At 63.3% G+C, this 22,213-nt stretch overlaps 1 protein-coding gene across 12 annotated transcripts in view; it reads left to right on the top strand.

Annotated features, from left to right (window-relative positions):
• KDM4B (lysine demethylase 4B) overlaps positions 1-22,213 on the top strand; it is a 133,614-nt gene that overhangs the window by 106,674 nt on the left and 4,727 nt on the right. For 7 of the 12 annotated variants that reach the window (XM_028125998.2, XM_028126006.2, XM_028126002.2 and 4 more), the window contains 9 exons: positions 2,997-3,098; positions 3,589-3,788; positions 10,410-10,861; positions 11,115-11,235; positions 13,234-13,412; positions 15,668-15,890; positions 17,531-17,607; positions 17,907-17,962; positions 18,201-18,309. In XM_028125998.2, coding sequence (XP_027981799.2) covers positions 2,997-3,098; positions 3,589-3,788; positions 10,410-10,861; positions 11,115-11,235; positions 13,234-13,412; positions 15,668-15,890; positions 17,531-17,607; positions 17,907-17,962; positions 18,201-18,309 — 1,519 coding nt within the window. The remainder of the gene's footprint in view (positions 1-2,996; positions 3,099-3,588; positions 3,789-10,409; positions 10,862-11,114; positions 11,236-13,233; positions 13,413-15,667; positions 15,891-17,530; positions 17,608-17,906; positions 17,963-18,200; positions 18,310-22,213) is intronic. The other 5 variants (XM_088017897.1, XM_028126004.2, XM_028126003.2 and 2 more) reach the window with 4 other exon arrangements.

Genomic DNA, 22,213 nt, shown 5'->3' with positions numbered 1-22,213 from the left:
GGAGGCCAAGTGTGAGGTGCTTCAGGGCTCAGGGCCCCCACCCCTCCATCTCCAGCAGAAGATGGGGTGTGAGCGTCTCCAACCAGAGAGAAGAACAGGGCCCATGTAGGAGATGGTGTGGTGAGCCGCCAGACACCTAGCCACCCGGGGGTCACTGAGGGGTGCACCTGCCGGTGAGGAGGAGCCTGCGCAGCTCAGGGAGAGCTGGCTCCAGGTGGACAGACAGGTGGGCTGGGAGTTGGCTTGAGGTGTCTCCCAGGGCCGAGAAGTCGAGCAGAGGACAGGGAGATCATGCCACAGAGGGTTCCTGAGCAGCTGGGGCCTCTGCGAGGTGTTTTGGAAAGAGAGGAAAGAACATTGCCTGGGACCCAAACACTGCATTTCCAGATTAAAAAGTTCAGCACAGAGGATGAAAATGATCCATACAATGTACACGTCACTAGGCAGTTTCACAACTCTTGGGTTAAACAGAAGGTCCCAAAAGCTTCTGAAAGGAACAGCTAGGTCCACATAAAGAACAAGAGATCCTAAAGGCATCGGACATATGCCACAAGCTAACGTGCAAAGGAATAGGCCTTCAAAAATCAGAAGAGAAATAATTTTCAACCCAAAAGGATGTACCTAGCCAAATTCCAAACTAAATGTGCAAGGGGATAAAGATCATTCTAGACACGGAAAGCCTCAGATTTCCCTTCTTTCTGAGGAAGCTACTGGAGGATGTGCTCCAGCCAAACAAGGGTGTCAACCACGAAAGACGTCACATTGAGGGACCCGGATCCCACGCAGGAGCCTCCTAGGCAGTCTCAAGGGGGCAGGTCCCTTGGTGTCCTCGAGGAGTGTGGGACGCCCTGCGTCAGAGGCCACCCACAAGCTTGGAGATCACCAGGAAAGCTAAGCATCTAAGACGGGCCAGTTCCCAACTTCAGGAGGAGCGAGTGACCAGTTGTGTCGCTCATGGATGAATGACACCTACAGAGGCAGGAGAAGGGAAATCTGAACGTCACCACATTGACCGCAGTGGCAGACGTAGGGAGCAAGGGGGGGCCTGGAGGTGGCAGGATGCCGGGCCACAGCCTTTGTGCTTGTGGCGGGGCAGAGACACGTGGAAGCAAGTACGAGTGGGGGAGGCAGCTCATCTGGCGCGCTGGCCCGGGGGTGCCGCTGTGGCCACACTGCATGACCCGAAGTGCATGGTGGACGCCTCTTCCTGCCACTCCGACAGACTGGCTACACGTTCTTCCAGTGTACGTTTTCACAAGACGGGTATTTTCTTTGCATGCTGACATTCAGCTTGCTTTTCCCACCCTGCAGGGGCGGGAGGGGGGGTGACCTTCCACCTATGTCTGTCAGTCTGGCTCCGCCCCGTTCTGGGGGTCTCCGCATTAGCAAGGCCTGGTGGGGCTTGGGGTCTGGTACTGCAGCTGGGGCTGCCCAGCGCTCTGAGCCCCGTGGTGCTCTGGGGCCAGGGAAGGTCTAGGCTCTCTGGGACCGACAGGACCGCCCCTGGTCGGCCCTGCGAGCGGCGGGCAGCATCCGAGGTGGCCTCCCAGTTCCCGGGCCGGGGGAGGGGTGGGGCAGGGGGGCTGCAGGAAACCACGGCCAGGTGAGTTGGCAGTAGGAGGACGCCCTACTGGTGGCTGCTGCCTGGGGCCGGCGCGGGTGTTCGCCCGTGCGCGCCCTGTCCTGTGGCATCCCAGACCTGGAGAGAAGCCCCTCCTCGGGTGACAGCTGGTGACGCAAGCCGGCTGCGCCCTGCTGCCGTCCTGGGGCTTGCTGCCAGGTGGGGCCGCATTCCCCAAAGTGGCTCCACGACGTGGAGGGCCCCCCTCCCTGGCTCCATGGTGGTAGAATGCGTTCTCCACCCCCCCCATCCCCTGGCTCCCGTGCCCCCTCCTGCCTGGCTCCTTACCTGCGCGTTCTCCTGCCCCCCCCCACCCCGCACCCCCCGCAGTGCACGCCATGATGTGTGTGACGCCATGCCTCTGCCCATGACACTCCCTCCCCCGGAATGCTCCCTGCTTTCCGCCTTTGGTCATTGGAGTGGCTCATGTGCGAGCATCACCCGGGGCTTGTCAGCCTGGCCTTGCCCGGGCTCAGGGGAGATGAGCAGTGGCAAGCCAGGGGCCCTCAAGCGAGGCAGCTGAGCAGTGAGAGGGACCGGCAGCAGTTAGCGTTAGGGGACAGTTAGGAGAGGCCCCCCTCCCCGGGAGCCGGCAGGGGCAGGCATGGGGAAGGTGGTGAGGCACCTCTCAGGTCCCTGCGTCCTGGGACAGCAGGGCTGTCGTGGGCACCCCTGGGTGGGAAATGGGGGCCTGGCATTGGGAGTCCTCAAGGCCTCCCCGGGTCCCCCACCCAGCCCCAGTTACAAGGCCTTGCTTTGCTTGGTGACTTCTTGGTCCTTGGAGGTGCGGCTGCCACGGGGAGCCCCATGGGGTCTCCGTGTCCAAACTGACCTCGCTGGGGCCGCACAAAGAGCCCCTGGAGGGAGGGAAGCCATAGCCAGCGGCTCTCTTGGCATTGCTGACCCTCAGGGAGAAGAAAGGCTACTGGATTTTGAGACTTGAGCCTGAGGCCCCACAGGGGTGTCACCCCAACCCTGGAGGGTGCCGGTGACTTGCCCAAAGCAGGCTTCTCCACATCCCAGCCCCTGTCCCCTCCTTGGAAAGTTCCCAGGGCTGGATAGGGCGGCCCGGGCCGCTGATCTACAGTCCCATCCAGCCTGCTTGTATTCTTTCCTTCCTTTTTAACCGATTCTCTCTGGTTTGCCCTGAGCAGCCATGGCTGAGCCTCAGGTGACTTCTCACTTGGGGCGGAAGGCCGAGGGCCACCCCCAGATGGTCGCAGCCCTGAGCGAGGCTGGGCCCTGCCCCAGCCACCGGCGAGTAAGGGACACGGAGCACGGGTTCGGGCAGGTGCCCAAGGCCAGGCCCTTAGACAAGGCGTCCGGGGAGTCAGCAGAAGTGCTAGAGAAAAACTCCCTGACGTTTACATTCTAGACAAATTAGTCTGAAAGAAAACAGACACTGGAGAAAGACTGAGGAGGACAGAAAGGCCAGTCTAGAAAGGAAGAAAGAGCAGACCAGGAGGCCGGGGCCGCCGTAAGTCCACCTTGTCCCTGTGCACAGGCATCTCCACCTGCCCCCCCCCGCCTCCGTCCCCCTACACAGCGGCTCCGAGCCAGCACCCCCCACCATCCCACCTCCCGGCCATTGGCACCGCTCTGCCCCACGCAGCCCCCCTCCACCTCCCTGTCCCCAAGCCAGCGCCCCCCCACCATCCCACCTCCTGGTCATCAGCACCCGCTCTGCCCCACATGGCCCCCATGCCTGTCCCCCCTCCACCTCCCTGTCCCCGAGCCAGCACCCCCTATCATCCCACCTCCTGGTCATCAGCACCCGCTTTGCCCCAGTGGCCCCCGGGCCTGTCCCCCCTCCACGTCCCCCTACTCCTGAGCCAGCTGCGCTGGCCCTGGACCCTGTGACTTTGGGGCGCCGTCCGGGGCTCCATTTTGCAGGCTGGGTGGTGGGGCACACAGATGGGACTTCTCCCAGTCATTTGACCTCCTGTCTGATGACCGTGCCTCTCCAGGTCCCACCGGAAAAGGAGCCAGCCTAAGAAGCCCAAGCCAGAAGACCCCAAGTCGCCAGGGGAGGGGGCCACCGGGGCCACCCTCCTGGAGGAGCCTGGCGGCCTGAAGGAGGAGGCCTCGCAGGAGGCGGACGCCGAGGAAGAGGAGGAGGAGCCCCAGCCAGTGCCACCGCAGGGTCGGGAGGCTGAGGCCACAGAAGGTCAGTCAGGCCTGGGGGTCTCCTTCCTGACCCCCAGCTGCCGGGAGGAGCCAGCGGTCACCCTGGCCACAGGGTCCCTGCTCTTAGGAGTCCGATCCAGTTGCTTCGTCCCCCGGCTGACTGGCATTGTGGAGGTGTGGTGGGGAAGGGTCTCAGAAACGCACCCTGACCCCGTACGGGGCTTTGGAGTGCTGGCATAGTGAACTATGTGAGCTGGAAAGGTGCCCCATGCCGACAGTTTGTGGTGCTGCCGCTTTGTCATTGTCCTCGTTGACACCTTCAGCTGCTCCCCTGTGTGCACACAGCAGGTGCTCCCCAGGGGTGAGGGGGGCCGGACTGGGCTGGATGGCAGATCATCCTGGCAGCCGCATCTTGCAGAGGTCACCAGAAGGTCCCGCCTGGGTCCTCAGTCTCTGTCTTGGTGGCTGGTTGTTGGGACAAGTGAGCCCAGCACGGCCCTGCCTGCCTTGTGCTTGTACTCCGCTGGGACGGCCCCCGTGGCTGCTGACGGAGGTGATGTGACACCCAGGGGACTTTGCCCCGGGGCGCAGTCTGAGGCCTAGATGAGGTGCTGCTCAGCAGACTGGCCGCGGCACCCCCAGTGTGCCCACGGGCTGGTGGTAAGGCTCCCGGTAGGGAGCAGCTGTGGGTCTGCCTGCAAACAGCGTTTTTAAGAAGATGCCACTTGTAATAAATGCAACCAAAAAGTAAAGTTCCTTGGAATAAACCCAACGGAAAACGAAAGATCTTTACTGAAAAATTAGAGACTTTTTGTAAAGGAAGAATCGCCTTCATATAAATGCAGCGACGTGTGTCGGAGAGCTTCCTGCTGGGAAGACACGGTTTCCTCCCAGTGCTCTGCCGGTTCACGCAGCCCCTTCAGGGTTCCCAGCTGGGTTTTGGGGTGCTGACCCCAGTACAGATGGAGGGCAAGGGGTCCAAAGGAGAGGGGTCAGCAGAGGCCAGCCTGCCCGACCAGACAGGAGACTGGCCGTTGGCAAGCAGGAAGGACGGGAGCGAGGGCCCTTGGCCGTGCAGGTGGCAGAGATGGGGGCCACCTCTCTTTGTCCTGGCGGGTGATGGTGACTCTCAGACGTAGCCTTGGATGTCACAGGGCACACACCATTTGTTTCAAGTTCAGAACACACGCCCAGCTGGACGGTGCCCTGTGTAGGGGGTGCTCGGGTCCGCGGAGGCGGCCGTAATGAAGACCCTGGACTGCGGGCTTCCGCAGCAGGAGTTCGCGGCCTCACAGCTCTGGAGGCCGGAAGTCCGAGTTCCGGGATTAGGACTTCACAACGGGAATTGGGGGAGCACAGGAAGAAAGCATGGCTGAAATCAGTGGAGAAAACACAGTGCCGCCCCCCACCCCCACCCCAGCCGCCCCAGGTGGCTCCCTGCTGGTAGGGGTGCGGGGCACGTGGGTGTTCCTGAGCAATGGGCCTCTAGGCCCTGCACCCCCGTCGTGTGTGCCCTGGGACCTAAGAAATGGGTGTGACCAAACACATATCCCGTCACATGGGTCCCGTGGCCAGAGCCAGGGCTGTGTTGGGTAAATCATGATTTCTCTGAGCTGGGCTCTGGGGTCCAGAGCCTGGTGTCTCATCAGGTGTTTGCATCTGAACCTGGAGGCCATGCAGCCACAGGGAGAGTAAGGGAGGAGCGTGCCATGTGGCCCATTTGGGGCTCTGGCCTGAGGAGTCGGGAGACTCCGCAGGCCATTGCCGGCGGGGCCAGGGAGGGCTGGAGCAGTGAGGGACCTGTCCTCTGGGACTGGGCGGGCGGTGTGGGCTGGGTGAAACGAGGGACATCCTCCCCGATGCCAGGGCACAGGGTCAGGCTGGCTGAGGGACAAGCCGCCCGTGGGGGTTGGTGGTAGGGAATTCGGTTCCAGCTTGACGAGGCTTTTTGCCTGAGTAGGAATGGCTCACTGAGGCCAGGCTGGGAGCGCGTGGGGACTCCTCAGCTGAGCGGGTCGGGTGGTCAGGAGAGATGAGGGTTTCAGTGGGGCCCTCCTGGGGAGCGTCGGAAGGAGACCTCGCAGCCAGTGGCATCTCTGCTCCCTCCTGAGCAGACTGGCCTGAGGCTGGCCAGGGGACAGCCCGGAGAACATGCACCAGCGCCGGCCGACCGCGCTCGCCCACCTGCTTAGTGAAGGAATGATGGCTCTCTTCTGCTAACGTAATTTTACCGGATCTTTACCCAAATCTACTGACTCTTTAAAGACAACCGCCTCCCACCCATGCCCACCACCCACTGCGTGGGCTGTCACCGGTTCTTGGCTGTCCGTGCCCAGTCCCATCCTGGGGGCGCCAGGGGCCTCGTCTCCCCGAGTCTCGGGATTCCCAGCGAGAGCTGGCCCGTCGAGGCCCCTTTCCCAGTGAGCCTCTGGCTCTTCTCCCGTTTTCCTTTTCTGAGGTGGAAGCGGGGGGGGCTCCATGTCCCCCGAGAGTAATCCTCTCAAGCTGCAGGCTGCCCGGAAGGGGCCGTGCACAACAGACGCCTCCTTCCGAGCATCTGCAACCCCGCCCTGCCCTCTTCCCCAGTCTCACCCTGGGGCCCCATCAGCTTCTCGGGGCACATGGACCCCAGGAAGGGCGGGGCGGTGTCTGCTCAGGGCCGGCACACTCCCCCATTCCAGGCACGCCGTCCCTGCTCCACGCCAGAGCCTGGAGGAAGGGGGATCGGGGCTGTGTGGCCTCCTTAGAGAGGAAGCGGTCTCTCTGGGCTGCCGGCCGTGGCGGCCACAGCCCTGTGCCACAGGCAGAAGCATCCCGTGAGCCATCCTCAAGCCGTGGGAGGGAAGCTAACTGAATTCATTGAATAAATGAGTGCTCGCAGTCAGGGGCGATGGCAAATACATGTCCGGGGAATGAGTGGAAGATTTTAAAGTGCTTTCTAGGCTTCTTTTAATACCTGCTTAATGTCCCTAAAAGCTCTAAGTGCTGAGAATCGTGTTGTGCACGAGCAGTAGGCATTTTGTTTTGGGTTTGCACAGCGACGACCGTGAACGCCGTTACTTCCACGCAGCACGCTGGGGGAGGTGGTGGGCAGGCGTGGAGGTGCCTGGGGCTCCGCATGGGATGGGGCGGGGACTGACCGTCCCCAGGAGGAAGCCTCCTCAGGGCTGCAAGGGGCCAGGGCTGGTTGCTGGGGTCCCCCACCCCGCTTTCGCGGCCGGGTTGTCCGGGAAGAGCCCTTGCCCTGGGGCACCTGGACCAGCAGCCTCCTCCCACACCCACCCCTGACCTCGGGGGTCTGGAGCCGAAGGGAGAAAGGCAGCCCCGGTCCGCCCTGGTTTGCTGGGTCAGCAGGGGCCCCCTCCTCCTGGAGGGTCACAGCCATCTCACGGGAGTTCATTCCCCCCACCCCGTGGCTCAGTACAGCCGCGGTCCCTTCTCAAAGTGGGGGCAGCGCCAGGACCCAGGAGCGCTGGTTCTACCACTCTGCTGTCTGTTGTCCCTCCCAGGTCGAGCATGTGGCAAGGGACCCCACCCTGAGGTCCAGACTGGCTCTAGACCCTGGGCCGTCCCCTCTCAGGGCCTCAAGGAGCTTGGCCCAGCCCCGGGGCTCGGGGGCAGTGCACAGTGATGGAGCTGCGGGGGTCCGGAGTGGCCTGACCGTGTGTGGTGGATGTTTGGGCGGCTACACCCAGCAAGGGGTGGAGGCCGGGCCTGAGTGTATGAGGGGCTGTGCGTTATGCTTGGACGCGTGTCCGGTCACACGGGACACACGTCCCCAGCACAGTCCAGCCAGGCCTCAGCCACAGGCGTGCCCTGCCTCAGGCTCTGCAGGGGAAGAGTGTGGCGTCGGTGGGGGTGGCCTGGGCTCTGGGGACCAGAACCAGGTCTCCCAGGCGGGGGTGGGGGGTCCCTAAAGTGGGCAGCAACTTGGGGCACCACCCTGCTGGTTCCCTAGGCCTGCTTCCATGAGCAGCATCCCTGCAGACACTGAACTCAGGGGCCTGCACCTACCAGGCGCTCTGGTGCGCTCCCATTGGTGAACTTTGGGGCCATAGAGGTGTACTCCCCAACCAGGCAGGCCTTTCACATCTAAGGCTGGGGTGGGGGTGGGGACTTGGCTGTGATTTACCCCACCCCTCAAAAAAAGTGCTGGAGGAGCCTCAGCTTGAGTGTGTGGGGTGGTCCCTGCCATTCTCGGGGGAGGGAGAGGCTCACGTGCTGGAGAGACCCCTGGCTGGGACCCTCAGCCCTGTCTGTGTGACTGTCGCCTGCGCCATTTCAAGATTTCCTCAGGCCCAGGCAGGTGAGGGGCTCGACAGGGTCCCAAGGGTGAGACCCGTACCCTGGGCCTGTGGTGGTTCCCACGGCGAGGACAGAGCCCCGAGCACCCAGGTGTCCTTCCCTGCCGTTGGCTTGTCCCCTAAAGGTCCTCTGGGTGTGTCCTCCCGTGGTTTCCCAGAGTCTAGGACATGGGAAGAGGCCGGGCATGTTGCTTTTTGACAGCAGAGCCTCTTGCTCCAGAGTAAACAAGTAAGTAGGTCCCACTGTCCTTAGGCAGGGGAGAGCTCAGCTTGATTTCCATTCGAGAGAGGTCAGCCCTATCAGGGCGGAAGGAGTATCAAGTTTCCTTAGAGAACAAAGCTGTTTATTGGAAAGTGCCTTTTACACAAATAGGACAGCCTCATTGCCCTTTCTGTAAATTAGTAGAACCGCCGACCCGCCTTGCCACTCGCCTGTGGGGCCTGATGTCCTGGGGCCCTGCACCATCCCTGCCCCCATTTCACCCTCCAGGCCCGACTCTCCCCTCCACGTCCCCCCTCTGCCACCATGTCTCCACCCCCCATGTGACGGCTCCCCCACATCTCTCCCTGCTCTGTCTCTCCCCCAGCACCCCCACACCTCTCCCTCCGACATCTCTTCCCGACCTCCACGTCCCCTGCCACACACACACGTGCACACACCTCTCCCACCTCCACAGGCTACCTTCCATTGCAGGGGGCCATCCAAGCCCAGCATTTATAGGGAAGAAATGGTTTCATCTCAGCCAGATTACTATTTTTAAGGTGCAGGCAGGAGGGGGTCCTAGGGAGCAGTCAGGGTCCCTCTAAGCGGAGCGGCATGGGCCCCTGTGATGTTCAGGACCTGGGGTGTGAGCCAGGCTGGGGCAGGCACCCCCTCCTACTTAGGACCGGTGGAGCCTCTTGAGAAACACAGGGTGTGTGGTGGCCGAAGACAGGAGGACAGTACAGCCTGGGCTGTCCCAGCAGACAGGGCAGGGCTGCAGCCTGCAGATGGGAAGCAGTGGGGAGAGGTGGAGAGGGCCAGGGGCCTGGCCCGGAGCCTCGGCAGGCTGACCAACTCATCCTGGGTTCACCAGGAAGCCCTTGGCCCTGGGCAGACCAGATGGTCACTGCCATCACTCCTTCTGTGATTTCTTGCCCCTGGGAAGCTGGGACGTACAGACGAGGGCCTGAGCTAGTGTGCCCATTCTCCAGTGCAGCGGACTGGGCCCGAGGGTTCCAGGGCTCACTGTGCTGTGGGCTGTGCACCCCAGCAGGCCACCAGGCTGGTTGTCCCTGAGGGCAGGGGTCCCCGAGGCCGTGCATGCCTTGCCCTGAGCACGGCGGGCCTCACGAAGGCCACCACCTCCGGAGTTCCTGTGGTTGCTGTGACCGTGACCACAGACTCACATTTATGCTCTGACTCCGGGAGGTCAGCGGCCTCACGTGGGTCTCCCAGCTCTGGGCAGGGCTGACCCCGACCGGAGGCTCCGGGGGGAGACTGCGTTCCCACCTTTCCCAGTTTCTGGGGGCAGCGCATCCTTGGCTCGCGGCCCCTCCTCCATTGTCAAAGCCAGCAGTGCCGCAGTGAACCTCCCTCTGACCGCAGCTGGGAGAGATCCTGGGCTGTAAGGATCCCAGTTAGTACACTGCGCCCATCGGGTCCTCTGTCGTGCCGAGATCCCTAACCCCGTCTGCACGGTTCTCTGCTGCCATGTCAGGCTCCGCATTCACAGGCCTGGAGCTAGGACCTGGGCATCTTCGGGGACTGAGATTCTGCTAAACATACCGCCATTCACTTTTAACTGATGTCCCGGCCCCCAGTGAAGATGCCGATGCAGACATGCCTCGCCTCCCTCCCTCCCTGCCCCGTCACCTGTCAGGAGTCCCCCAGCATCGGCCCTCCGTGGTGGTCCTCCAGGCCTATCTGGTTCCTGTGTTCTGCTCAAGTGACCACTTCTCATGGTTTGCTGGTTGAGGTTTCACTTTTTAAAAACGGTACAGGCTGCACACGGGAACTGTGGTAACTTACAGAACCCGGATACCATCTTCCATCTGCCCCCCTCCCCAGGAAGGACACTTGGAGCGGGCCCCTGCCCCCCAGTCAGGAGCCCAGAACCACAAAGCAGCTCCTCCCAGCTGCTTCCTCACTCCTAATTCCAGAAGACCCTTGGAGCACTGGGCAGAACCAGGAGGACAGGGACCAGGGGCCACCCCAAGGCTCAGGCATGACTGGTTTCCGGCCACCAGCAGTTTGAACTTGCTGGAAGCATGTGTTTTGTGGAGGGAAGGTCACTTTCTGCCTCGGCAGGGGAGCTCGCAGGAGAGTGTGTGGCTGCTGGGCTCAGCTCTGACCTGTCTTTCCTCTTTGCCCGCAGAAGACGGGAGGGGCAAGTTGCGGCCAGCCAAGGCCAAGAGTGACAGGAAGAAGAAGGGCTGTGGCCCTCCGCACCCCCACCACCCCCTCTTGCCCCAGCTGCCACCGCCCCCACCCACCCAGTTCCCTGCCGAGGAGGCGCCCAGGCTGCCGCCCCCGCTGGAGCCCCCGGTCCTGGCCCCGGGCCCCGCGCCAGCTGAAGGGAACCCCCCACCACCACCTCTCAACGTTGTGCCCCCCGAGGCGCCTGGCGAGGAGCCAGAGGTGAAGCCGCGCCCCATCATCCCCATGCTGTATGTGGTGCCGCGGCCCGGCACGGGGTGTGACAAGGGCCGCGTGTCCTGCCAGCAGGCCTTTGAGCACTTTGCCCAGAGGGGCCCCACCTGGAAGGAACAGGCGGCCCCCATGGAGCTGACGGGTCCTGAGGAGGAGAGCGGAGCCAGCGAGGTACAGGTAGGGGAGCTGCCGGTGGAGGGCCCTGGGGCCTGGGGGTCCCACTGCCCCGTGCTCCCGCCCCGGCCCTGCTCATCTGAAATAGACCCCGTGGCTCATCACAGGAAAACCCCAGTAGCTCCCGGCCATCCCCTTCCAGGGGCCCTCGCACCCACGACCAGGGACACAGGCCATCCGCTTTGCCCCGAGGGACCAGGCACTGCTGTGCCTCCGAAGACATGCCCCCTGCACACGCTCCCTGTTCCGCTTTCAGGCGCCACCCACGTTCTCCAAACTGAAGATGGAGATCAAGAAGAGCCGGCGTCACCCCCTGGGCAAGCCGCCCACCCGCTCCCCGCTGACCGTGGTCAAGCAGGAGGCCTCGAGTGACGAGGGTGAGGCCCCCAGACCCCCTCCCCCACGCGGAGCGTCAGCCCCAAGGGCCCCTGCTCAGGCTGCAGTGGTCCCCTCAGCCAGGCCCTGGCCACCCCGCAGAGCCACCCCAAGGCGTGGCCCCCACCCTCATTCGCTCCACTTCCCACCTTGGGGTGCTTGCTTTGCCAAAGCTGGTCCCGGGGCCTAAAACGTACACCGTGGCCTGTGAGGGGCAGGCTGCAGGTCACGGGGGCTCAAACCACAGCCTAAGACCACGGGTGCCATTCACCTTTGTGTGCCTCAGTTTCCCTATCTGGAAAATGGGGGCTGCCACTCCTGTGAGGCGTCCTGCTGGGAAGATGCATGGAGCCAGTGCCTAGAAGGCGCGCCGTGTGGTGCCGAGCCCATGGCAGGTGCCGGGAATGCCGAGGCTGGGTTATTGCCCAGGGGGCTGTTTGTGCCTGTGGTACCTGCCACGCACCAGCTCTCGTGCTCTGCGAGAACCTCTTCTGTCCCTGCCGGGAGCCCCCTCCCCCAGGCCTGGGCTGACTGCCTCCACGTCCCGCTCCCATGGCCCCTGTGCGTCCACATCCCTAGCTGGCGCCCAGGCAGGTGAGGACTGTGCCTCCTCCTCTCACGGGCTCGGGATCTGCTGGGATGCCGGGTGCAGAGTGGGCTTCCAGAACGTTTACAGAGCGGGCCAGCGAGTGAGTGAGCCGAAGGGCATGCCTGTGCCCCATGTGCCGGCCGCACCCCCGCATTGGGGTTTGAGAAGTGACTCAGAGCTAGAGGCTCGCAGGGCTGGGCAGGCCTGAGGACTACCCCGCGGACGTGTCCTGGCTCTGCGACCCTGGTGCCCGTATGCGGGAGCAGCACCGCAGCTGCTACCCGGGCCTCGTGACCTGACCTGTGGCCCGGCCACCCGCTTGGCAGGGCTCTTCCTGGTGGCCCTTGGTGGCCGTGGGGAGGGTGGAACAAACGTGATGTGGAGCTGGGGCCGGGATGCCGCTGAGAGCCGGAGGCGCGGGCTCTTGCAGAAATCCTGCTAAGGCAGCATCAGCCTTTTGCATAAGATGCCCGTGGAGTTTGCAAAGCATCCGGATAGCTCCTTTCGTTCCAAATTGGATTTGAGGGCTAGGGCGAGGAGGGGTTCTGGAGGCGCCTTCGATCGCAAGGCCAGAGCCCCCAAGAGCAGGGGGAGCTCACTGGAGGGCCAGATGCAGCCAGAGCCCTGCAGGCAGCTAAAGGCGTCATTTCCAGAAGGGGCCTCTGAGGCCTCCCCCACCCCCACTCCGCGGGCCCCTTGGGTGAAGCCGCGGTTGTTTGCTGTGAGACCACCGAGGGCCCAGAGCCCAGCACGTGTCCTGGGATCTTTGGTGACAGAAGGCAGGCCCACAGCGCTTGTCACCTGCAGGGGGCCTGAGCCTGCGTGGGGCCTCCTCAGGCAGAGCAGTCTTGGCCCTTGAGTCAGGCCCAGCCCCGGGGGTCTGCGCTGACCTCCTCCTCCCTCTCGGGAGTCCCAGGTCCCACGCCCAGGACTCCAGGCTCCTGTCTGCTTTCTCTTCCCACCGTGCCTTGCTGGCCCAGCGGCTGTGAGGGTTGGGGCCTCAGGAACGAGAACCCCGCTTCTCGGGGTAGCCTCCTGCAAGGCCCTGAAGCTCAGCCCCGCGTCCTCAGGAAACACAGCAGTGGGACTTGAGGGGGCTGGGGTGTGGCTGGCTGGTACGTAAGGCCAGCAGAGGCCAGCTGCAGCAGGTGACAGGCGAGGTGGGGGCACGTCCGTTTGTGGCCTCCGTCTTGGCCGTGACACTAAGTCCCCGAGGGTGTTGGAGTGACACTGCTCCACTTCCAGCCGTCGTCCTCTCTGGGCTCTGTTGAGCTCGGGGACCTGTCACCACCGGTGCTCGCAGCAGTGACGGGCCCGCAGGGGTGGGGTGGGCAGGAAGGAAGGTTCCTCTGGGCCTGCAGCCATGCCGAGGTTTCTCTCCGTCCCCTCCCGCCCTCCTGTTTTCCTCTAGAAGCCTTCCCTTTCTCCGGGGAGGAGGACATGAGTGACCCCGAGGCCTTGAGGTCTTTGCTCTCCCTGCAGTGGAAGAACAAGGCTGCCAGCTTCCAGGCCGAGAGGAAGTTCAATGCGGCGGCTGCCCTGACCGAGCCCTACTGCGCCATCTGCACCCTATTCTACCCTTACAGCCAGGTGAGTGCCGGGCCGGCCGTGGGGGCGGGGGGGGGGCGGCGTCGGTCTGCGCTGGGGCACCTGTTCGCCCCCCCTTGACGGAGCCCCGGGGAGGGGGGTGGAGCCCAAGAAGCCGTTTGCTGGAGGAGCCACCGTGGGGTCAGTGCCGAGCTTGGCCTGACGGGAGGCCTGGGGGGTGCCGGATAGCCGCAGGGCAACGGCTGCGGGGGAAGCCCTGGGCATCTGGGGGCACGTGAAGCTGAAGGCTCCCTTGGAAGGGCTGTAGGGAGAAGCAGAGAGAGCTTGGTATCTGAGTTTTACCGCAGACGGGACTTATTCTGGGCCTGAAAACAGGGCCATCTCGTGTCAGGGAGGGACCTGAGGCAGCCAGGAGGGGCGTGGGGCTGGGCCATGATGGATCGAGCCGAGGGGTGGACTGGGTCCAGGGCAAGCGCCCTGCCTCACCCAGTGGGACGGACCCCATGAGGAGCCCCCAGGTGGCCTCTGCCGAGCCAGGCACCTGTTCCGAGCTGGGTCCCGCTCTGCCCCCCGTTTCCCAGGTTCGGGACCTGGCCTCTCCCTGGCCTCTGTCTCGCGCTGTCAGCCACCAGATCCTGCCTGCTTAACCCTGTCGCCCCTCACCCCACCCTGACCTGCCTTCTAGCTCTTTTCTCCCTCACCTGCCCTGGCAGGAGCCCTTCCTGTTGGTTCCTCACTGAGGCCCGGGCGCTGTTCGGAGGCCACGCCGGTCATGTGCTCCCTGGCTGGAAACTCCACCAGGCTCACCATGGGCCCCGGACTCCCAGTTTGCCCCCGAAGCCTTCCTCTGCCATGGTATCTGCCCCCGACCAGGCACACAGTGACAGAGTGCTCTCTGCTGACCCCCAGGGTCCCAACCACCCACCTACCCAGCCCCCTGCCCTACCAGACAGATTTCTGTTCATTCTTTGAGTCTGCTGAGCTGCCTCCTCTTCCATGAAGCCTTCCTGGACCTGCTGTCCCCGGGCACACCGCCCCCCAGGCTCTCCCCCGCAGCTCTGCTCTTGTCCTGCTGTCTGTGTTTATCAGCCCCTGGACTGTGAGTCCCTGGAGGACAGGGCTCAGTCTCCAGGCTCCTAGCCTAGTGCCCACTTAGCTGAGCCGCCCCAAGGTCTGTGCCCCGAGCCGAGGGCAGCATGCTCATGTCAAGGGCACTGCTGCTTCCCCTGCCTGGCGTGCCATCTCCATGCAGATGTTTGCAGACAAACGGGACAAAACACACGGCTTCTCCAGGCGTCGCCCTTTTTAGTGCTGCTGGGAGTCAGGGTGCTGGGGCCGCCAGCCTGAGATGCAAATCTCCTTGAGTCCAGTGGCTAAGTTTCAATGTGCCCACAGCGCCAGTGGGCTTCTGCTGTCAGAGCCCTCGGAGTCAGGGACCAGGCCTCACTTGTCCCGTGAGGGTGGCCAACGTTGCGTGTGGACATTCTGCCTGTTTGGGAACCAGCTGGTCCCTTAACCCGAGGTGGCGGACAGGGTGCCTTCCCTCCTGGGTCAGGGGAGTGCAGAGTTCTCCTGCCACGCCTCTGTGGGTGTCCTGAGACAGGCCTGGAGGGTGTGGGACCTGGGTGCCATGGGCAGGACGATTTCATCATGATCTGTTCACGTGAGGGGATCTGGGGGGCTCAGCGAGGACTGGGGTATGGCCTTTATGGGACATATGTCAGAGGTAGGGAAAACCCTGGGTAGGTTCACAGATAAAACAGTGTCCGGTCATGGTCAGGATCCCAAGAACACACAGAGCAGGGCTGAAGGGCTGGGGGCCCCTGGTCCTGTGGGCAGGCTGGGCTCTAGAGCACACATGAGTAGACATCTGGACGTTCCTGGCAGTGGGAACGGCACAGGCAAAGGCCCCGGGGTGCGATGGTGCCTGGTTCCTGGGGTGTTGGAGGCCGAGTGAGGAGACTGGTGTGGTTGGAGCTGAGCGATCGAGGGGCGTGAGGGCAGCAGGACATGTCCGTGCCAGTGTGACCCTAAGTGGGAGGGTTTTCAGTGGGGGCGGGACAGGGTCTGACTGTGTTTGAGGAGGATCTCTTGAGGGCTCTTGGGTCAGGGTTGAGGGCTGGGGGGGGGGGATGGGGCAACTGCAGGGGAGAGTGAGGAGCAGGCCCAGGGGATATTTGGGGCGGTAGAGGGCAGAGTCAAGGGCGGCCATGGTGCCTGGCCTGCTTTGGCCACGTCAGGTGTCCCGCCCGCCCCATGTGGGACTCCCCACTGAAGGCAGCCCCCTCCTCCTGCAGTCCCTACAGACCGAGAAGGAGGCCCCCCAGGCCTCCCTCGGGGAGGGTCCCTCGGCTGCTCCTCCTTCCAAAAGTGGCCAGAAGACACGGCCGCTGATCCCCGAGATGTGCTTCACCTCCAGCGGTGAGAACACGGAGCCCCTCCCCGCCAATTCCTACATCGGGGATGACGGGACGAGCCTGCTGATTGCCTGTGCCAAGTGCTGCCTGCAGGTGCACGCCAGTGAGTACTGGGTCCGCGCCCGCAGCCGGGGGCGGGCAGCTGTAGGCCCTGTGGCCCCGCCCCTGGTGGTGGCCCCCTTGCTTCACCCTCCCTGGGTGGCCACCCTTGGGCCGGTGGAGCCAGCTGGCCCCTTCCCTCTGGGCTGCTGTTTGGGGGCTGTCACAGGACCTGGTGTCACGGGGTGGCCTTCCCCCTGGCTGATTCTGACAGTGCCACTGAGGCATGTTGTCCCCTCTGAGCAGCAGCAGGAAGAAACAAGGTGCCCATCGCTTCATTTGAATGCGCTGGGACACTTTTAAACGGCGCCCTTTGGGACAGGAGTCAGAGGGTAAAGCTGAGATTCTAGAGTGGTCCAGGGGATCTGATGTATTTCTGCCACAGGCGACCACCCTCTCCCAAAGCCTGAGGGCCCGACTTAGCCCGAGACAAGAAAATGGCTGTCTGCCCCTTTCTCAGGCATGAGGGGTAGCAGGTGCGAGCTTGAGCCTCCAGGACGGGAAGGAAGCTTTCTGGAGCTGTTTAGCCCCGTGGGCTGCCCAGCAGAGGAAGGCAGCTGTAGATCTCTATCCAGCCCCTGCAGAGGCCTGCCCAGAGCTCATCTTGTCCCCTGGCTAGGAGCCTGTTTGCTCTGCCTTGCTGGGCCCAGGTGTGAGACGTGCTCCTGGGCGGGCAGGCCCCTGGGGGACAGCAGTGCAGGCCCCGGCCGAGCCCACTCTCTGGCGGGGCCTTGTCGGGCTGCACAGGCGGGAAAGGGGGGTGGGGGGTGGGCAGAGGCTCAGCATTGTTCCTTGAGACCGGGCACTAGAGAGAGGTGGAGCCCCCTCTTCCTCCAGGAGTCAGGCCCCCCACTAGGCCTGGAGCTTGGCTAAGTGCCCCCCAGGGCTCAGAGCAGGGGGCCGGGCTCTGGCTCTCGCACGCTTTGCTGTCCCTCAGGGCCTCTGTGGGGACACAGCAGAAGACCACCTCTCTGCCACCCTGCTGTCTCCCTGTGTTCCCCCTGGGGCCCTTTGGCACTGGCCACTGCCCACTCCAGCCAGCAGAGCCCCTGTTGGCCAGGTGACAGTACCCCAGCCGGCCGAGGGTACTGCTGGATGATGACTCCAGGGCATGGGTTCTTGACCTTCTGCCCACCTCCTCCACGCCCTCCCCCCCATTTCTAAACCGGGACCAAGGTCCTAAGCAAACCTCCATCACCCAGAGCTTCCAATTGCTGGTTTCCTAAGTAGTGATTCTGCCTGAACACAGGGCCCAGCTGGCTCAGCTCTGCCATCTGAACTGCAGCATCCACAAGGCCCTCGTCTAGTCGCGCACAGCTGCAGGGTCGCTTTCCTGGCTTGCCAGCCTCCCTGGCCTGCAGAGCCTGGGCAGGGCCTCCTCAACTAGATTGGAGACAGCAAGGGCTGCCCGGGCTGAGCAGCCCCAGCAGGGGGCCCTGCTCTCCTTCCCCCTACTTGTGTTCCAAATGAGCTGTTTCCAGACCGTTCCCGCTGGGGCGCGCAGTGGCCTGGATTCAGGGGGAGAGAGCGGGGAGAGCAATTGCCCTAAATGCTGCTGCCGAATTCCAGGAGGCCCCATCGGCTCTGCATGCGGCCTGGCAACAGATGCCGCCTCGTCTCAGCTGCCCCCCTCCCGTCTTGCAGGTTGCTACGGCATCCGCCCTGAGCTGGTCAATGAGGGCTGGACGTGTTCCCGGTGCACGGCCCACGCCTGGACTGCGGTAACTCACCCCCGCAGCTGGGTGGTGCTCTGAAAGCCTTTGAGGCCTGGGGGGGGGGGGGGGAGCTGGGCCTGGGACCCCGGGTGACCTGGGCTGGCTGCCTCGCCTCCCCTCCCCTCCCCGGTCTCGGTTCTTCAACCTCGGCAGCGAGGGGGTGGAGCCTGATGCACCCCCCGCCCCCCAGCCCCGGCCAGTCCCTTCTATGGCCGCTGATTTGAAATGTAAGCACTGCGGGGCGGAGGCCGGAGCAGGTCCTAGGGCAGAAACCCCCTCACCTTGTGGTTGTCTGGTTCCCGCAGGAGTGCTGTCTCTGCAACCTCCGGGGAGGAGCCCTGCAGATGACGACCGACCGGAGGTGGGTGGCGGGGGCTCCTCCTGGGTGTGTGGCCTCAGGCCTCGAGGCATGTGGGGGGACCAGGAGGAGCCGCTGGCCCAGAACGTCCCTTAAGGTCCTGTAAGCCCCAACCGGCTGGCGGCGCTTGCCGGGGGGTGGGGGGGGGGGCGGAGGCAGCAGCTATGAGATGACCCCAGGGCCCAGGGGTGGGGTGCACCCGTGAGTCCTGACCCCAGCCTGCCCCCCGCCCCCCGACCAGGTGGATCCATGTGATCTGTGCCATCGCCGTCCCCGAAGTGCGCTTCCTGAACGTGATGGAGCGCCACCCCGTGGACATCAGCGCCATCCCTGAGCAGCGGTGGAAGCTGGTAGGTGCCCCGGCGTCGTGCCCCCGGGGGGTGCAGGGCGGCTGCCTGGGAGCCGGATGCCACTGATTTCAGTTTGGCCAAACCAGTTTCTTTTCGGAGGTACAGCATGTCCCTGGCTTCCGGGGTCTCTGTGCAAAGACAGAGTGCAGCGTGCAGCTCGTGCTCTCCCGCGTGGGGGAGGCTGCCCTCGCTCTGCCCCGGGCTTGTCTAATTACCATGAGCCCCGCACTCTGACAAGCCTTCCGGCGCACCGGACAGCGTTGCTGACTGCGGCACCCCGTCATGCGGCCGGCAGAGCACGCGGCTGGCTCATGGTGCGTGACTGAGTGTTGCACGCCCTGAAGCACCTGCCTCCCCCCCCCCCCCGCCCCTACAGCCACCCTCCTGCTCTCTGCATCCCGGAGTTTGACTCTTGAGTGGGGTCACGCAGGACGTGTCCTTCTGGGCCCGTCCCTCTCGCTGTGCGTAACATCGTCCGGGCCCGGCTGTGTGGTTGCCGATGGCAGGATTTGCTTCTTTCTGTGGCCGAGTAGTAGTTCGTCGTGTGGACACGCCACATGTCTATCCGTTCCTCCGCTGGTGGACACGTGGCTGTTTCTGTGTCTTGGCCGCTGTAGACAACGCTGCCATGAACACGGAATGGCACATACCTCTCTGAGGTGCTGTTTTCGTTTCCTTGGGTCAACACCCTATCGTGGAATTCCTGGATCGAATTCCATATTTTTTAACTTTTCTTTTCTTTTCTTTTCTTTTTTTTTTAAGTAATCTGTATACCCCACTCAGGGCTTGCACGCACAACCCTGGGACCAAGAGTTGCATGTTCTACCAACTGAGCCAGCCAGGCGCCCCTGGTGGTGGTTTTTCTAACTTTCTGAGGCACCTCCGTCCTGTTTGCAGAATGGCTGCACCAGCTTGCATTCCCATCAGCAATGCAGGAGGATTCCCCTGTCTCCGCATCCTCGCCAGCATTTGCTGTTTTTGGTGTGGTTGATTTTAGCCGTTCTGACAGGTGTGAGGCGGTATCTCATTGTGGTTCTGGCTTGTGTTTCCCTGACGATGAGGGACGGTGAGCATCTTTCCATGTGCCTCTTGGCCCCCTATCTGTATGCCTTCTTTAGAAAAATACCTGTTTAGGTCTTTTGCTAATTTTTAAATTGGGGTTGCTGCTGCTGAGTTGTAGGAATTCCGTAGCTGGCCCCTCTGGATGCACATGGCACTTCCCTCTGCAAGGCCTTGGGTGGAGTGTGGCCTCGAGGGGCTCCCACCTCCTCCTCTCACCAGTGATGGTCACCCTGGGGGAGCCTCGGGGGCAGCAGGCCAAGTGGGCAGAGTGTGACTGTGAGCAAGCCGCTGACCGGCCACGTGACTTTGGACAGCTCCCTTGGCCTCCGTGTATCTCGGCCTTCCCTTCTGTACGGTGGGCCGCTCGTGGCCTCCTGCGTGGCCAGTGGTAACTGGGCCCGGCCGTCCGGTGCCGGCTGGGCCGTCTGAGCACCCGCTCCTGCTCTCAGGCCCCTCCTCGCTGTGACCTCACCACCGCTTTGCCGCGGAAACAGAGGGGGGCTCTGCCAGGCTGTCTCGTGGCACCCGACAGCATCTGGCTGCTTTTCCCAGCTTGTTTATTCCCCGGCGGCCGGGGCATTCCAAGGGTGCTGTTCCTCCAGGCTGCGGGCGGGCCGGAGGCAGAGAGGGCTTCGGCCAGTGGGCCTTTCGGGGAGTCCTGTGGGGACGCGGTGCTCAGAGCCCACAGGTGTGGGGCCCCCTGGCAGGGCTGAGTGGCCAGCCGGAGGAAGCCTGTGTGGGAGGGGTGGGAGGGGCGGGGGGCCTTGGCCAGGGGCTGTGGGGCGGCCGGCGCCAGCCCTGCCCGGTGCGGACAGGTGATTAGGAAGAGGCTGGTGGCCTGCAGGTGACTCCTCCAGGAACGCGGGCGTAAAAGGCTTCATTATTCAGGTGGAGTGACGGCGCGGTGCGTGGTGCCTGTGATAGATCCTCCCTCCCAGACGCTTTATGGATCATCTGACATTTCCAGCTTGCAGCCTCTTCATTACCAGCACTTGTAACGATGAATTAAAAATCCTTCTACACGAGGCTCACTTGTACTGCCTAATGGAGCCTCGCAAGGAAGCCAGCAGTTAACTCCTGCTTGCCCAGCCGCCCGCCCACCTTCCAGAGCCACATGCTGGCCACAGGCTCAGGGATGGTCACTCCTGGTCATCTGTCCGTCTGTCCCCATGACTACCTGGCCTCTGGCCCTGGGCGCTGCAGGTGTCCTGGCTAGCAGGGGCGGCCCGTCCATACCGTGGCCGAGCCCAGATTACCTATCAGGTTAGCCAGGTTGGCGCCCATGCTCACCCCTTGTCACCGGGCTGGGATGATCCCCAGAAGAACTTCAAGGTCTGGTGGGGACTCCTGAGTGGGAAAGATCAGTTTGTGGGGGCAGTAGAGGGAAGGCTGGTTGGGGGCAGGCACTTTGAATCAGTTCTGCCCCCTTGTTGGCCCAGCTTCAAGGTGGAGGGGCCATCAGTCAGTACGAGGAGGGAGGGCAGGCATTTGCCCAAGCAGGTTGGCGGGTGGGCGTGAGGGGCAGGCTGAGGATATGGGACCTGGTGTGTGTGTGTGTGTGTGTGGGTGGGTGTGTGTGGGGAGGGTGTGTGTGGGGGGTGTGTGTGTGGGTGTGGTGGGGGGAGGGTGTCTGCAGGTGGGGGCAGCCTCCCCGGCCAGCGTCACACCCACCCGTGGCCCCTGGCTCGCCCAGACTGCTGCTCTCCACCAATATCAGCTGCCCCCCTGCCCCCCTGCCTTCTGCAGCCTCCAAGGGAGACCCAGATACCCAGCACCAGGGGCTCCTGACAGATGGCATGGAGGGGGCCTGGCCCGCATTCTAACTGATGGGGAAGCTCAGAATGAGGGGTCGCCACGCACGGGCTGAAATGTTTTGTGCTGTCAGGCGTAGCCATCGGGTTCCCCTGGCTCTCCACCATGGGGTCGGTCCGGCTCCGGCCCAGCTGCAGCGGGTGCAGCATGACTGTTCAGCGCCCCACTGGCTTGGTGGCCGGACTTCCGCTCCCTGCGCTGGGGCTGCTCCCTGCCTCCCTGCGCCTTCCCGTCCGCGCGTACTGGAGGGTTAACGCCGCTCCCGCCTGTGGTGTCCACGCCTGTCCCCGCAGGCTGGCGGGGATTAGGTATTGACAGTTTAATAATGAGATCTCATTGCCATCGATCGGCGTTGGGTGCATTCCTGTGGCGCCCTTTGCTGCGCTGCTTATCTGGCTTTTGAACGTGGTTTACAGGGCGGTAAAGGTCCGCTTAGTAAATGCTCAGAGTGACGGCACGTGGGGGGGTAGGGCTGTTCCACAGCGCGGGCGGGGGTGGTGGGGAGCAGCCTCGTGGAGGAGGCAACCCCACAGTGCCTTATATTCAAAATGAAGGTAGAATTCCTAATTTTAGTAGTTTTTAGTACATTCCCAGAGTTGGGCAACCATCACCGTGATCTAGTTCCAGAACATTTCATCTCCCCCAAAAGAAGCCCCTCCATCAGCTGTCACATCCCCTCCCCTTCCAGACCCTGGTACCCACGAGCCGCCTTCCTGTCCGTGGACGTGTCACCCACATGGACTCACATCCCGTGTGGCCTTCTGTGTCTGGTTCCCTCCCTGAGCGTCGTGGGCTCGGGGCCTGTCCCCGGGTCAGCGCATGTGGGCACCTCGCTCCTGCTCACAGCTTGGGGATGTTCCCGTGGCTGGCTCTTCAGTGACTGTCCCAGGCAGCCCTGCAGAGAGGGTGTGTGGAGAAGAATCCAGAAGTGCTCCTGGGGGAAGCCGCTGGCTGGGTTTGGGGGACGCTCCACCAAGGTCGGGACCCCCGGCCACACGGAGTTCTGCGGGCTTTGCCCCCAGTGCCTTCC

This window comes from Eumetopias jubatus, unplaced genomic scaffold (genome assembly GCF_037043125.1).
Source record: "Eumetopias jubatus isolate StellerSeaLion01/CBP00866 unplaced genomic scaffold, mEumJub1_p1.0 scaffold_1, whole genome shotgun sequence".
Lineage (NCBI taxonomy): Eukaryota > Metazoa > Chordata > Mammalia > Carnivora > Otariidae > Eumetopias > Eumetopias jubatus.
Note: the sequence above shows the minus strand (reverse complement) of the source record. Positions and strands in the feature narration are given on the sequence as shown.